Below are 16,940 nucleotides of genomic sequence, written 5' to 3'. Positions count from 1 at the left end.
AATTTTATTATTTCGACATTGAAATCTTTAAATGGACAGTTCCAAATTCAAGCAAGACAAGTCTATTTTATAAATCAACTTATTGTGAATGGTAAGTACTGCCAAATGATTGTTTTAAAAATCCAAAAAACTTATTATCATCATTTTATGGTTATTTTGATATCTTATGTGTAAATTCAAATAAATCCATTGCCCTGACTATAAACTTTCCAAAACCGAAAGTGATTTGCCTTTGCCATCAGTATAGATTCAGGCCAGCCTGTACATCCTTGCAGTCTGACCAGGCTCTTTTCTGTTGGTAGTTCTATTTTTGTATTTGTGTGGTGAAAATGCTTAAAGCTTGCAATATACAGCTTCACATTCAAGGCTATGCAAATTGCAGCACTGGTTAAGAGTTCTTAAATATCTTAGACATTACTTGTATATATAAACTTCATCCTTATTGGAAGTATTTGTCATTTGGTACATTTTCTAACAAAGAACATATTAAAGAAAACAACAGGATTTACAAGAATACATGTTTTCTTTTATTTTCAAATTCAAGGCTATGCAAATTGCAGCACTGGTTAAGAGTTCTTAAATATCTTAGACATTACTTGTATATATAAACTTCATCCTTATTGGAAGTATTTGTCATTTGGTACATTTTCTAACAAAGAACATATTAAAGAAAACAACAGGATTTACAAGAATACATGTTTTCTTTTATTTTCAAATACATAATCACAAAATCCATAATAAAATAAATGTATGTACATTTAAAAAAGAATTTTTACAATTTTCATATATCAATGACAACATATAAATGATTATTAAACAAAATCATTCAACTTAATTTACGTTCAAAGGATATTTGTCAATTTTCTTGGGACTGAAACAATTCACATAAAATACACATTGGAAATGACATCTAAAATAGATTAAATTAAAGATTACAAAAACAACCTGTGAAACATGTTTGATATTTTGGTTTAAAAACAATCTATATCTGTTTAATCTCAACTGTGAAGAAAATTTTACAGCCGAATAAAGGCTGTTTCCCTACCCTAAAATAGGTATATTTTCCCCTAAAATGCCCTGTGCACATGCTTCACGAAAGCTAGAAGACAGCTTAGATAGCCTCTGCTATGAACCATGCATGTAAAATTGAACTGAAATTGAAAATTTTATAAAATTTCATTCTCAGTTGTTTGAAGTTAATTTTCCCTTTTCTGATTTCATGCGCTATATTTTCCCCTTCAGAAAGCCACAGATTGTTGAAAAATTAGAAAAAGAAATTACTCGCCCAATCTATTTTCACTACCTGTTAAAAACCTTGTTTTCGTGATTAATCTGTGTCCTGGCCAAGCATTATCAGACTGTGAGGAAGTCTGGAATCCAGGTACATGTAATTTATATAAATTAACTGAATTATGTAATAATTATTAAAGGAACTCAAATGAGCTCCTAAGGTTTAAAAACATAAACTTAAATTTCATACATAAAGTAACAGGGCACTTAAAACAAGAGCTGTCCGTAAGACAGCGCGCTCGACTTTTTTATTGCTTGCCAATAAAAAAAGTTTTTGCAGTAAAAGGCAATACAAGAATCTCTGTATTTTTAAAGTGAACAATGGCCATGAGCATTAAGATATTTAGTGAAGAATTATTTTACTGAATTGTGTGATACCCTTGAACACTGCAGCAAAGTTTGAAATGTTTAAGTCAAAAGAGGGCTGGTAAGAAAGAAAAAAAAACTGATTTTAATTTCAAGTACAAAAAGAGAAAAATAACTAGTTGTTTGATACCCTTGAATATTACAGCAATGTTTATATGACATAATTTATGGTAAAGTGAACAAGTGGATAGGAATGAATTTTTTTAGATTTTTTAAGTTTTTTAGTGCTTGCCTATAATACAAAACATTGACAGTTAAGGGCCATAATTCAAATAAAATCTTTGACAGAATTACCTTCTCCTGGACATGTTTGGGAATCATGATTGTAAACAAGTATTCCAACTTTCAAATTAATATCTCAAACAGTTCAGTTACCTTCTCTTGCGTACAGATGGGGGTAATGATGTGAAATAGCATTAAAAGTTTCAAAGCAATATCTCAAAGGGTTAAGGCAATAAGTGGATTTTACCCATATTCAATGTATTTTCTAAGTCAAAAAGGGGCATAATTCTGTCAAAAACCTTGACAGAGTTATGTCCTCTTGTCTGTTGATGAAGGTCGTGATGGTAAACAAGTATGGTCAGTTTCAAAGCAATACCTCCAATGGTTTTGAAATAAAGTGAGGTGGTACAAAAAACTTAACCAAGCTCAATACACTTTCTAAGTCAAAAAAGGGCCATAATTCTGTCAAAAACCTTGACAGAGTTATGTACTCTTGTCTGTAGATGGAGGTTATGATGGTGAACAAGTATGGTAAGTTTCAAAGCCATACTTGTAATACTTCTGAAATAAAGTGGGGTGGTACGAAAAACTTAACCAAGGTGTGACGCCAACGCCGACGCCGACGCCGGGGCGAGTAGGATAGCTCCCCTTTTCATAGAAAAGTCGAGCTAAAAAGAGAAAAGTATGCAAAAGATAATTGAGAAATATCCTCAGAAATAAATTGAAAATCTCTTTTATGCTTTTCTTAGCTTGATTTCAGTGAAATGCATTGTAAAATTCTTGGTCATTTTTCAAAGTTTGAATAATTATCCTGGAAAAACTGAGTGAGCCAATGATCTGAAATTTTGCACAAAAGTATTTACCTAGACCTATATCAAGTGGAACATTTATCTCACAAAATTATTTCCAGTCCTGTCTTGTCAAAAGACCTCAATGGAGTCAATTTAAAGTCATCTTTAGAAATCATTAGTGTTACATAAAGTAACGGTATGATCTAACTGTTTTTCTACACACACAATAAAAAACATTCAAATTTATTAGGTTATCATTCACTTTGGTCAGCAAAAATAAACGGTAAAATCAAATTAAATAAATACATGTATATATCAAGAAATAATTGACCTTTACGCAACATATGCACACACATAATAATTTGAATAGTAACATTATAATCATCTAACACAAGAATTGAAGATATGGTGTTATGCCTACACATACAATGATTGATCAAATTATTTGCAAAAAATAAATATCTGTAGAAAAGAAAACAAAAACAACAGAATAATAAGCTATAGAAGTCATCTGTATGATGAGTGGTATCAATATTGCACAATTTCTATTAAGGAAAAATACAGATCACTCAGTTTGGTTTGGTTATACTTTGGTGGTTTTCACATTAAATAAATCTATTAATCTGCAAAACAGTGGCATATTATTACATTATATGCATACTTAACCCTCCTGATCTTCACAAGTATTTCTTTTTCTTTTTTTTTTAAATATGTGTTTTCAAAAATAAATTGTTCAAAAATAATTTCCACTGAACATTTATTAATCAAAAGCAAGTATTAATTAAAAGTGTCCTTTTTCGTTTTTGTAACGTATTAAAGTTTTAAACAAATCAAGCACTCTTAAGTGTGGAGAAACATTAACCCTGAGCATTCAAGTGGGAACAGAGTCTATCCATACAACCAGTGCAATTTAAAATCAGACTGCACATTCCTGTCATCTGATCACAGTCTACCGTGTGAACTATTCAGTCAGTACATATTTTTCTATAACTTGGCATTACTTTAAAGTATTGTTCAATTTAATGACATAATTCAAACTTTTTTAAGTTCCTTTTCCCCCTGAAAGTCTTATGCCCTAGTCCTAAAAATGATCACCACCAAAAACTGATATACACATATGTTTTTAAAGATCATTTATCACATAATTTATCACATATCAGTATCTCAGATTTTTTAAAATCATAATCAAAGTCCTATGAAGCCGTTTAATTGCAAAACTTACATACTAGCAATGGGTTATGTACAAAAACAATATTGATAATTTTGAATAAATGCCCCCTGATGTAGCTATATAAAAGCTAATAACATGGCTTTAGCCCTTACTATGAGGAAATACTAGAAAATCTATTTTAAGCCTTAGTGAACTTGATACTGAACGAACTGATCTTAAATCAGACCCAAAGGCAGGAAACTTTGTAAAGTACCATCATTCAAAATATATTTTTGTATAAACAATGGTGGTATAAGAAATACAAAGAAATACGAAGTAAATGTAATGAAAGGAAGGGCATACTAGCTACTGTATAATTTTCAACTGAAAACATTTACGTAGCATAATAACAAATGCATATATGGGCAATTTAAATATCAGCTTTTTCATTTTGCTAAAGTCTTAAATTAAAAATATTACAAAGCGGTTCATGTCCTCCATGTTTCCATGGTTCTAGGCTACAATTCAAAATTTTAATCTCTTTTAACAAACAGTGAATGAATAATGTATTGCATAGGAATGTCATAGTTGCATTGTCTGTACACATTTATTATCAAGATCTGTATCAATATGTATGTGATTTCCTCTTCACCTTCCTTCTCTGTGTACACCATAGAAATCCGGATATAACCACGGTAGATACACAAATTGTTACTGTGTAACTTACACCAGGAAAAGTACCCTAAAACATATATTTGAATAGATTATTCAATATATCAATTATTCAATAATTAATTTCCAATACAAACAAATCTGAGCTAAATATCATCTATAATCTGTCAACAAAAGATACCCATAAATAGATCCTATTTGTAACAGGAGAACATTTTAACAGAGGCAATATATAACTTGTGTTGTTGTATTTTTGTTTGGTTATAGGTTGAACTAACACAATAATGGTCATGCAGCAGCTTTCCAGGTGTACGGATGGAAGAAGACCTCAGGTCAGTCAGGTGCACCTCTGTCCATTATTTCAGGCACCTGTAGGCACCTAAGTAGAACCACCAATGCTCCCTAAGCTAGCTTCCTCACATAAAAGAATCCAAATTCAAACCCTACGCAGCAACATTAACCACTGGGTAACATATTGCCTCACAAGATGTAAACAAAGGCCAACTGTAAACACATACAAGATATGAACAAAGGTCACATATAAAAAAGACGGCAAGTATACAAAGGTCAACTGTAAACAAAAATCACTTGTAAAAAGAGACCAAAGTTATATAAACAAAGGTCATTGTGAATAAAGACCATTTGTAAATAGTAACAATATGTAGACAATGGTCAACTGTTAACAGAGACCTCATGTAAACAGGGTTTACCTGCATACAGAGACCACCTATGATCAGAGACCATCTTTTTTTGTTTTTGACCTAAAAATGCCTCTTACTAAAATTACAGAATGGTAAACATTAGATGTCTTGTCCTTTAGGAATAGAAAAAAAGATAAGAATTGTAAGTTACCTTTCTAAGACATTTATATCCATGGTAACCAGATATACACAAACATTCCATCTCACCAGGTCCAGTAAGTACACAATGACTGTTATTATTCTGGCAAGTCACTGTAACAAGAAAGAAACAATGTTCTTAACTGATAATAGGTGACGTCAATGTTGAGCATACAAGTAAAATTTAAAGGGCCTTTCATAATTATGTTCACAAAAATAAGCTTCAAGCATGTGAAAGATTCCATACTTAAGACGTATTCGTTGGTACCATTGTTATTTAAATTCACATGAAAATGTTCTTTGTTTAACAAACTGATCCAATTGGATGATATTTGATTTGCTGCTCAGGTAAAGTGAACAGTTCATAGGAAAGCTCATGATGACACTATTTTTTAACATTTTAAATTTCATCATTATATATTACCACAATGGAAATTTTCAATTTGGTGCAACTTAATTGTTCAAAATAATGTCTACTAATGATTCTAAATTTGTACAAGTCAAAAGTTCACTGAAAGATTGTAACAGAACATATTACAAAATTATATTCACTGATAAAATATTGTAACAAAATCAATCACAAAATTGTGTTCACTAATAACATGCTGTAACACAAAAAATCTAAAGATTTGTATCACTGTTGACTTTACCCTTCAATAATGATGCTGTCTGAACCCTTGTTCAAAACAATCTTTCCATGGAAGCAGGCTACTCAAAATCACATATGTATGCAACTTTGTCTTTTTGAAAAAAAGACAGCTATTATGATCGCTATGGTGTTGTTGTTGTTGTGAATAAACTTTAATGTAACCCATTTTCAAACATTTTAAAAGTTATCAACATGAAACTTGGATTACTTTCAGACAAGAGGTGTAATTCTGAAAGCAGTATTTTTGGAGTTATGCCCCTTTTTAACTTAGAATTTTTAACAGACGAGCATTAACACCCTATGCAGTGCTCTTGTTATCTCTGGGCGTGAAACATAATAATGATCCTGTTATGTATATATTACTACATAAAGTTTTAAATCATGTTTACCATTATTATGCTGACATAAATTAATCTCTCCAAGGCAAATTACTGTATTGTTGTGCTTCTCTATAGATGTCCAGGATTTGTTTCCTCCTGGACACTGGGAAGTTTCTGGTAGTGATCTGAAAGTAGTCATACACAATGAAGAATAAAGTCAAATTCTATATGTACATAGTGACAAAAATTGACAGTTTGTGCCTATGTTATAACAAGAAATAACATTATGAATGATTAGAATATCAATATAGCTGTTGATGTATTTTTTCAGCAAGTTCAAAAAATGAGTTGCGCCACAACAAAACCAACATAATGGGTTTGCAACCAGCATGGATCCAGAACAGCCTGCGCATCCGCGTAGTCTGATCAGGATCCATGCTGTTCGCTCTCATTTACTCTACTTGTAATTGGGTTGGTAAGCGAACAGCATGGATCCTGATCAGACTGCGCGAATGAGCAGGCTGGTCTGGATCCATGCTGGTCGCAAACACATTATGTTGGTTTTGTCATGACGCAGCTCAAATCTGCACTTTGTTCTTCCATGTTTTAATACAAGGAGAAAGCCCCACGCACCCCACCCCTCCACCATTTCCAATTTTGATATAGCATTTTAAAGGTTATCAAAGCTAAAAACTTGGCATGGTAAATAACCAGGAGAAGCTTCTGGAATTGGATCATTTACAATTGATTTGAAATTTTATAATAAGCCTCATTAAGCCTTGTTTTTAGTATTTTTGTTTAACAATTTTTTTGTACAATGCTTTTTTTTATAATTTACTTACAAATAATCTAATTTTGTAAGACCATTAAAATCATCTTCTCCAATCTGTAAGTCTGTATTATTTTCTAGCATTCTACAAAAAGAAATCATGTATAATAATTCCAACACATATCAAGATACAATGTACATACATTTAGTTTGCAAAAGTTGAAGTTTGTAAATGATGAACACCCCTTATTCCACAGTAAATAAGTATAGTGCTAAATCATCCTTCAACTCGATGAAGTCTGAATACTGTTGTCTACTTAACCCATAACCTGCTGTAGTCAGAGATGATTGGCATATAAAACTTATACAACCAATCCGGGTGGCCTACACATTTGTAGAGTTTGGCCAAGCTGTTTGTAGCTCATGTAAGATTTGTTCCAAATTCAAAGCATGACAAATCCATTACACAAATTATTCTGCAGGTGAAGGGTTAATTTCTTTTTAAAGTAACCAAAGAAAGTTCCAAACTGAAAACAGGAAATTCCTATACATAAATTCAGCAGGATGAAGTATAATACTTACATAACTTCAAGATCTTTAAGGTCATTGAATAACCCATTTACATTTTTCAGTCCACAGCTACTCATATCAACTCTGAAAGTAGAAATATTTTCAAGTTTGTATCAAAATGGGGCCTATTTAGAATGTTTTTGCGTACAAACTAGTATTAAAGACTAGAGTCATGTAATTTCAAATATATAATGAGATAATATATGAAATATTGCTTGAGCATATTGAAGCTTGGGCATTGTTCTATCAAAACTGTATTTCCACAAGCCCACATGGTGAGTGTGAATACAAATGTACAACTTTACACAATCAATGACAGTGATACAACCCATCAGAAAAGCACACTTATTGTAATTTTCTTTCATTATGTAAATAGATGGACAAAACTGAAGCAATTTTTTTATAAGCACATGTACAGTATAAGAGTAACACCAACATGCATTAGTGATATGAAGACTCCAGAAATACAAAGAGAGAATGTGAAAAACCGAGACTGTATGCGCTTCTTTAGTTGAAAATGGCTATACATTTGTATTTTCATTAGAAAACTAACAGGTATAAAATACATAGAAATACATTTTAATATTGACTTTAATCATTATGCTTAACAATATTTTCCTAAATCAATAGAGAATATTTAACTGCTTTAGTTTTTTGATGCTTATGGAAGATATTTTTAAAGCTTGTTACACAATTAAATCAAAATAACTTCTATAAAAAAATGTTTTATTAATCAAACAGAGCACAATATTTTAACATTTACCCAATAATTGTTTTATTTTGAAAGGCAACTGGAGTATTTACACAACATGACTTTTCAAGATGTCCTGTAGAATTGTTACAGAATTGTACAAGAAAACTGTCCGCCTTAGGAACTGATGAACACTGACTACATACCTCCTGTAAGAAAAAGAAAAATTCAATTATTTCATGCATGTCTATAAAAAAATTCTCTTTAAACCATTGATGGACATGCCCAACTCCCACTTTTTGGAACTGTCAATTATCAATTTAAGGTATTATCAAGATGAAAATTTAAAAAGAGTCTGTCAACAATAATGGGACTGGTCACTCTGTACAGAGCTGCAGGCTTGTCTTACTCTATACAGGTGTCGAAGACGTACCACCTTTGTTTCTAATAATGTAGGTGTAGCTCTTAAATATCTGTCTTGGACATGCTGCAAATGTAGCTCTGAGCTGCAAGGAATTACAAAACAAGAACGTCAGCATCAGCAATGAACAGGTCAAGGGCACAGCCTACATGTCACTCGTGCGACCAGGCCTTGAATATTGCTCCACCGTCTGGAACCCTTATACCAAGTAAGGACCTTACATGCAAGCTCAAAATGGTCCAGAGGAGAGCTGCAAGATATGTGACGAACCGTTACCACAACACAAGCAGCGTATCCTCAATGATCCAACACTTGGAGTGGGAGACATTAGAGTCACGACGGACCAAAGCCCAGCTGACCATGATGTTCAAGATCACCAATGACCTTGTGGACATACCAGTCAGCGATTATCTCACCCCTGCCCCGAGCCGCACTAGAAGTGACCACTCCAAGAAGTTCCATCTACCATCCACATCTACATCGTACTACAAGAACTCCTTCTTCCCTCGTACAGCCACAACGTGGAACAGCCTACCTGCCTCCGTTGCAGAGGCCCCGGACTTGGTATCCTTCAAGCAGGGGCTATCAGCCCTCACATTCTAATCCGCCTTAGGGGTCCAGCTACAAGTACCCACTAGTGATATCCAAGGCTGTGCCGGCCGTGGCCACCGTAACCGGTTTGGGTTGAAGAGGCGAAATGTAGCTGGCCAGACTTTTTGTCTATATCTCTTCCTTTTGACCTATCCAACCTTTTCTAACTTTCTATCATTTCTTGTATATTTCTTTTTCTTGACCTAGCACCACCCGTCGCGTTATAATCAAGTGTGATTGCGCCGACGTACGATGTAGATGTAGAAATTAAACAATAAATTGGTTCATTGAAAAGAGTAAATCTTTTTTTGTTCTTGATGAAAATTTTCATGAACTTCAAATATTTTATATCCTGAAAATGGGAAAAGGGGAAATAATTCTAAGAAGTAAATGGCAACAAAAATCTTTTTTTTTAAATATGTATCATATATAATGCTTAATAAACAAAACAAGTTAGAAAGAAACACAATGATTATTTTTCAAGAAATATTATTTTATGTGATAAGCCCATAAGAATAAAGAAGGGCATTTTAACCAGCCCGCTTACATTAAACTGCACATTTCACTTGCATAAATCAATAACCTGACTTAATTCATGGGATTTCTAATTAATATTATATAATATATTACAAGAAACCTACATAATTTACAAAGATTAAATATTATATTACATGTGCAAGAAACCTACATAATTAAATATTATATTACAAGAAACCTACATAATTTACAAAGATAATTTACCAGACAACATTAAATCAATTGACAATACATTTAAAACGAAAGTAAAACATTTTTTAAGTAATGAAAATGATAAACAAGTAAATAATATGTTTATTTATTATTAAATTGATGTGTAACTTATGATAAGGGTTTGTAACATGTTCATGTTGTACTTGATATGTTTTAGTTTAAACAAAATTTATTTCATCTTATTTGTGTACAATGTACTTGTCTTATTATATTGAAAAATGTGTCTTGATTGTTGAAAATTGTCATTTATTTTAACTTCTTTATAATTCATTTATTATTATGTAAGTTAGCATAATAATTTTACAGTAAATGGACCCCATTGGAAATAAGATTTTACTGTTTTAGCTTAATGGGCAATCCTAGGGTAACATAGAACATACTCATTTATTAATCTTATAATTATTTTTGTTGCATTTATGTGTGTGTTTTTATATATATGCAAGTTGATATATGTGATAACATTGTATGTGCTTATGTCTATTCCCTGAATAAATCGATGTATCCTGGGACATACGTATGTCCCAGATGTATCACACATTCTCTAGATATCCAAATTATTCATGTCCGAAATGGTGAAAGTATATAAATAAACTTAATTTTCAAGTTAAGGTAAATCAATGCCATCACTTACTGAAATGGAACATCTTGTAAGTGAAAAAGTTATAAACCATGTCAAATAAGTAAACAATGAAGTAGAATATAGATTTTTCATGATTGACGCATTTCCCGAAAAAACTTTAAACCGGAACCGGAAATAATCGCAGTATATTGCGGAAGCGCTACCTATTGGTAACGCCAATAGCAACCACAGCAAACCGAGGACGCTATTTGTACAATTAATTTTCATTGGATAGCTAATGTTCATTCACCAATGATAGATCGTGTTTCATAATTAATAGACTAGGGTGTTTAGATAGCAACGAGACAGTTTGCAGCAGTAACTGCAAGTAGGACAACAAGGTAATTATCGTGAGTTTTCCTCTGTAAATACTCAGTATCCTGGAATATCTTACTCATTGAAGGAGTGTGGTTGACACGGTAAGCTGTTTTTTAAAGGAATAATTTCTTAAATCAGCGAAAATGATTTTAATTAGTTAAACTTAAAATGATCACGGTGATGGTGTCAACTTTTACATGTTTGTTGAGGTGATAACTTATAGATTATGGATGCTTATTCCACAGGCGCTAGTCACATAATCAAATATTTTACATAACCGGTCTATATATGTATATAAAGATATATCTTATTATAGTATATAGCCCATATAAAACTTTATAAAGTTTGTTTCAAGCACCTGTGGCTTATTCTGCTGAAAGTATAGCCATTCATGGGTTTATAATTTATGGCATGTAGATCTAGTATTGACACCATTTGGTAAGTTTCTACATTATTTCACTGTTTTCAAAATCCAGCATTATACTAGATTATAAATTATTATGATACGTATGTTGCATGATCAAATTATTTTAATCACTTTTTTCAGTGGAAGGGAATCGTAAGATTTAGAGCAAGTGAGTGACTGATTGCAGTTCAGAAAATAGAATCGTAAGTGTTTATTAATATAAAAATCTCTTTTCTTTTTTCATGCATTGCTCTAAGTTTGTTTTTTTAAATGTTGATATTAAAGGTCAAACATTTAGTTGTATACTTACTTTCTGAAAATTTATGAACTATCAAACAGATTCTCATTTCATTGGAAGTGAAAATTGTATACTTCTTTGAATTTACACGCATTAAAATGTTAGCTTTTTAAATAATATATTTAAATTTGAAATATATATCATAAATGTTTGAAGATTTTTAACTTGTATTATTTCTCAAACTAAACACTGTATTTATTACATATTTATTTTGTACTTTTTTTATCCAGGTCATGGCAACAGAGGTTCGTCAAACCACTAGGCATCAGCCTTGTGACTGGTTCACAAACAATTATTCAATATCAACAAATGCTGAGCGTCAGCGAGAAGCTTCCCATCAAACCAGACAGGAGAGCAGATATCTTAGAAATGAAACTGATAATCAAACAAAATGGGACCAACACTCAAATAATGTCAGATTATCTGACAGAGTTGATGTTATTCGTAAATGGAAAGAAATTCTTGAGAAGACATTAGCAGATATTGATAAAGAAATTGCTGATCTCTCAGAAGCCAAGGAGCTCACAGAGCAAGCTCTCGAAGCTAAGAACCTTCCAACTGATGTTGCAATTGAAAATCTAACCCTCAGAGAAGGCAGACAGTCAATTGATATTGTTGAAGATGAAGTTGAAAGTCAGCTCCATAAGGTATTGCACTATTTTTATTTACAAATTTCATGGGCATTTATATTTTGCACTTTAACATTTAACAACAAACTGTCTTATCCAGTGTGCATTCATATCAATGGAAACATCATATTTAAGTATTACTGTCAATAGGTCACTGATAATTCCAATACTTCAAATGATAAGAAAAAATATAGTAAGTTGCTATTTACTGAAACAATTTTATCCATCTACAGGAAGTTGAAGTTATTGATGGAATCAAGAAATTGCTGCAGCAGAGAATTGGAGAAGGGTTTGAACAACTGTGTCTACTCCAGGAGGCACGACAACAGCTCCAAGCTGATCTGCAGGACAAAAATATTGCTCTGGGTATTGATGTAGAACAATACAATCTAACAGACAGGTCACCAAACATCAGCTACAAGCCAGACTCCCTCAGAGTTCCTAAAGGGTAAGTTTTGCTTTTAATATACCCATGTTTGACATTCTTTTTAAACAAATACATAGAAAAGGGTGAATTTCCAAACCGTCTCTAAGTTTTAACTACCTTTCCTCTCCATGACAGATTTATAACTGTTAAGACATTTAAATTTCAGTTTTTAACTTTTTACACTAGTAAAACTGACAAGATTTTTACAAAATATTTTTTAGTAATTGTCAGATGTATAGAGTCTCAGAGACATTAAAACAGAACTTTGGAATTCATTCCATTTGGTGATAAAGTATCCAAGAGATATATCCAGGAAATCACTTTTAAAAGTATTTTCCAAGGACATGTCACTTTATCAATAGGCATAAAAGAGAAATCCTTGAGAGTATGTCCTTGAGCACAAGAATTTGTAACAGAGTTACCAACATCCCCTGTCTAAGGGATGTTTTACATGAAGCACACAATTGTGCTATTTCAAAAGATTGAGGTATGGACAGACCATGTTAAGCTTTGACCCCCAAGTGTGACATTGACCTTGAAGGTAGTGGTCTAGACGTTGCACATGACACATAATCACATTATAGTGAACATTTGTGTTGTCTTATTATAACAAACATTTGTGGCAAGTTATTTTAAATTCCTTTGATACATGACTTAGTTATGGACCAAACACAAAAGTGTGACGGACAGAGCCAATTTCTATATGCGTATTGTTGTCAACTACTGAAAATATTTTACTTGCATAATGTGTAAAAAGCTCTGTATTAAGTAAAATGAGTTAATAAAGAAACTTTTTGTTAAAAAAATAGGAGTACAACACCACAGCAGTGGGAAGACTTTAGCCGATACAACAAGGAGCGTGCCGAGGCAGAGATGGCTGCTTCAACACGTTTACGTGAGGCTATCCACCACACCCTCCAGCAGACTGAAAATGATCTTGAGGCTCAGAAAATTGCCACAGAGTATGCTTTCAGACGTAGAATTCACGAGTTTGAACGTGCCAGAGATGAACTTGAATGGCAAAAGAAAAATGTAAGCAAATTTCAAAATATTCACTTGTATTTTTACTTTTATGACTTTATAGATTTTTTTTTACTTGATTAAGGTAAACATTAAATTGAAACATTTTCCTATTTGCATTCATGAAAAAAGGATCAAGTATTGTTCAAACCCCATTATTGAGTTTCTTGATCACAAATGGTGGTTTATATTGAACAAATACGATTTTGATTTTTAGACAGAGGAGGAGATTGCAGAGTTGGAAAATGATATCCGAGGTATTGAGGAGGCAATTCGTGCAAAGATCAATCCAACAAAGTTGGCTCAAACTCGTCTCGAGAATCGTACATACAGGCCAAATGTAGAGCTGTGTAGGGATGCCCCACAATATGGTCTAACAGATGAGGTGAAACAACTAGAGGCTACAAAACGTGCCCTTGAGGAGAAACTTAGACAAGCAAAGTAAGTATATTAAAATATTTTTAGACTCTATTATATTAATCAGACTGATTTATTGCTCAATAAAATCACTGATGCGAGGAATTATATCAGCACATCACATTTAAGTGGTTATGTCACATGTCTAAATATAGAAAGTCAACAGTGATTTTATAGCATATTCTAACACGACCCGCATTTTTCCTTATAGAACATAGAAGAACCGAAAGTGTGTGTTATTATGCAATAAAATCACTGTCCAAGGTTCTATATTTAGTTATGTGACGTAATCATTATACACTTGATGTAACCACTAAAAATTTGACGCGCTGAAAATAAGTACGGAAACAAATCACACGCAATTTAGCTTAATATCAGGTACAGCATCATTTATTTGATGATGTCCTTTGAGAATCGAAATAATATATCCAAATAGGTGATTTTATTGCTTGATAAAATCACTGTTTGTCGTTAGAATGCACATCATTATATCATAGGGCTTTTTTTCACAAGTTGGGGAAGCAGCCCAGCCCTTAATTTTGGGGAAAAAATACATGGTATATTTGCAAAAGGGGAAGAATTTCTGGGGAAAACTGCATGATTTTAAAGAAATTTTCTTTGGGGAAGCAGCCCTATACCGGCCCCTGTTAAAGAAGGAAAAAAGGCCCTGTATCACTCAAGCTACGCCCTCGTGATATAATTCCTCGTATCCGAACTCCAAACAGTGATTTTATTGAGCGATAAAATCAGTTTGGGATAGATTATTTCTTAAATAACATACACTTTCGGTCTTTCTATGTTCAATAGAGAAAAATGCTGGTTGTGTTTAGAATATACAACGATGCACTCACAATAAATAATCTTTTTCCTTTGAGTAATAAAAATATTTTCTCTATCTTCAGACATGCTTTGGATGGTCTATACAATAACCTTCACCGAATCAATGATGACCTGGCCCAGAAGAATAACAGCCTTGACCTAGATAACAAATGTATGGACGTTAGGCAGAAACTGAACACCCGCCCACAAACAACCATGGAAAGAAACCTTACATTGACAGGGATTGAACGTGAAAGATCAAAAATTTTGGCATAATGAACAGACTTAATTGAAAAAAAGAAAAAAAAAATCTAGATGTTTTTCACAACTGGAGCATTTTCAAATAAATTATTTGTATTACATTTATCAGTATTTGACCAAACTATTTTTGGTTTTTGTACATGTCTTTTTTTATTCTTCAACCTTTATTCTTTATTAATTACGATGAAAGACTGCGAAAAAAAGTGAATTTATTATTTTTTTAGTTTTAATCAATGCTTGTTGAAAATTTTACAATGTGCTCATATTTTTGTTGTTTTTATTCCTTCTGTGTTGGTATATAGTCATAAAGAATCATATGCATTGGGATATATTTTTTCTCATAAAATTATTTACATTTTTTTTTTTTAAGTTTTTTTTTCTGTGTTAAAAAATGAACAAATTATATTGTTATATATATTAACTGCCAACGGAGACCTGTACAAATATGACTCAGTATCAATATTAAAATGGACATTGGCTTTATGAATGCGTATTGGGGAAGTCAGAAAAAAATGAAGAAAAAAATGTTGTTTTTTTCATATGTTACATAATGGTTATATTTAATCATTTACATAATGGTTATATATAATCATTAATGTGAATATCACAGAACTTTCATTACAAGAATCTTGAGCCAGTGTAATTCTAGTTTTCTATTGTTTGCAATGTCCATTGTTCCTCCCTGTTATTGTTTTATTGTTTATAAAGCTGTGATATTGTTGCTTGAATCAGTAGCTAGAGAGTATCTGAGTGACCCTCACCTTTCGTTATCGTCTTTGTGTTATACCCCACCCTCCTTATAAACCATTTTAATACACATCCTGTATATCGTTTTCAAATTTTTTATATATTATGTTTTTTAGAGGTATCATTTTACTGAGACACAAACACCAAATGAAAAAATAATGTTGCATGTATGAATTTATTTAATCTTAAATGTTGCATCCAAGATGCAATCTAACCTTTTAATTATATAGAATATACAATTGTTGTATAAAAATGAAAAAAAAAGAAAAAGATTTCAAACTCAGTATATGAGCCAAAAAAAAAATTACGTTGTTGAATGAGGAAAAATAAACAATTTAAGAGAACATTAAATTTATTTGTGACTAAAAACTGTTTTATTTGTATGTAAACTGTTTTACAAAATGAGTGATTTAGTGTCCTAGAAAGAATAAAATACAAGAGACACTTAAAACAGGAAAGTCGGACAAGTTTGACTGAACATAACCTAGAAGACATTCTTTATGGCGTGTTCAACAACTTTGTTATTTTGCATATCTTTTAATGAGAATGAAAAAATAAAAGTGAATGTGTATCGTCTTGTTTCTTTCTTGTACTTGCTCTGAAATTCTGGTAATAATATTAATTGGAACACCCTTAACATTATTCCCCATTCAAACAGATAGGACTGTTGAATGCATTAATTCATGATATGAGCCGCGTGAGCAGAAAAAAAAACTACATTCAGTGAAAAAGTAATTTCATTGATGGACTTTCTGTTCATTATCTGTTCATGTTCATTATCATCTCCAGTCATTAGATGGGCAGTAATATAAATACAAAGGCTGCAGGCCTGAGTGATTAATTACAAACATCTGAATGACATAACATGCTATAATGTAGCACGTTATG

At 32.1% G+C, this 16,940-nt stretch overlaps 2 protein-coding genes across 3 annotated transcripts; one reads left to right on the top strand and one right to left on the bottom strand.

Moving 5' to 3' along the window:
• Positions 1–682: 682 nt before the first annotated feature.
• On the bottom strand, positions 683–10,872 carry LOC132714500 (all-trans retinoic acid-induced differentiation factor-like). Its single transcript, XM_060697395.1, has 7 exons — positions 10,723–10,872; positions 8,402–8,538; positions 7,651–7,722; positions 7,142–7,213; positions 6,369–6,484; positions 5,344–5,444; positions 683–4,561 (listed from the first exon to the last, which is right to left on the bottom strand). Exons 1-7 carry the CDS (start codon positions 10,801–10,803, stop codon positions 4,445–4,447), a joined length of 696 nt encoding a protein of 231 aa, XP_060553378.1. The 5' UTR covers positions 10,804–10,872; the 3' UTR covers positions 683–4,444.
• A 38-nt stretch (positions 10,873–10,910) lies between these two features.
• Positions 10,911–16,623, top strand: LOC132714499 (tektin-2-like). 2 transcript variants are annotated; one of them, XM_060697394.1, is made up of 7 exons: positions 10,911–11,051; positions 11,576–11,637; positions 11,963–12,379; positions 12,595–12,809; positions 13,598–13,820; positions 14,026–14,249; positions 15,128–16,623. In XM_060697394.1, the coding sequence occupies exons 3-7, from the start codon at positions 11,966–11,968 to the stop codon at positions 15,318–15,320; spliced, it is 1,269 nt and encodes a 422-aa protein (XP_060553377.1). In that variant the 5' UTR covers positions 10,911–11,051; positions 11,576–11,637; positions 11,963–11,965; the 3' UTR covers positions 15,321–16,623. The 2 variants fall into 2 exon arrangements, with proteins under 2 accessions (XP_060553377.1, XP_060553376.1); XM_060697393.1 differs by having other exon boundaries at positions 10,993–11,129.
• Positions 16,624–16,940: the final 317 nt, after the last annotated feature.

This window comes from Ruditapes philippinarum, unplaced genomic scaffold (assembly GCF_026571515.1).
Source record: "Ruditapes philippinarum isolate M1 unplaced genomic scaffold, ASM2657151v2 ctg3982_1_1_1_1, whole genome shotgun sequence".
Lineage (NCBI taxonomy): Eukaryota > Metazoa > Mollusca > Bivalvia > Venerida > Veneridae > Ruditapes > Ruditapes philippinarum.
Note: the sequence above shows the minus strand (reverse complement) of the source record. Positions and strands in the feature narration are given on the sequence as shown.

Excerpts from the sequence above, each read along its gene's own strand:
- LOC132714500 (XM_060697395.1), bottom strand. The coding sequence starts at position 10,803 with ATGAAAAATCTATATTCTACTTCATTGTTTACTTATTTGACATGGTTT. Across the intron at positions 7,214-7,650 it reads CTTAAAGATCTTGAAGTTAT|AATGCTAGAAAATAATACAG; the intron begins GTAAGTATTATA and ends TTCTTTTTGTAG. Across the intron at positions 5,445-6,368 it reads TTTATGTCAGCATAATAATG|TGACTTGCCAGAATAATAAC; the intron begins GTAAACATGATT and ends TTCTTGTTACAG.
- LOC132714499 (XM_060697394.1), top strand. The coding sequence starts at position 11,966 with ATGGCAACAGAGGTTCGTCAAACCACTAGGCATCAGCCTTGTGACTGG. Across the intron at positions 12,380-12,594 it reads TTGAAAGTCAGCTCCATAAG|GAAGTTGAAGTTATTGATGG; the intron begins GTATTGCACTAT and ends ATCCATCTACAG. Across the intron at positions 14,250-15,127 it reads GAGAAACTTAGACAAGCAAA|ACATGCTTTGGATGGTCTAT; the intron begins GTAAGTATATTA and ends CTCTATCTTCAG.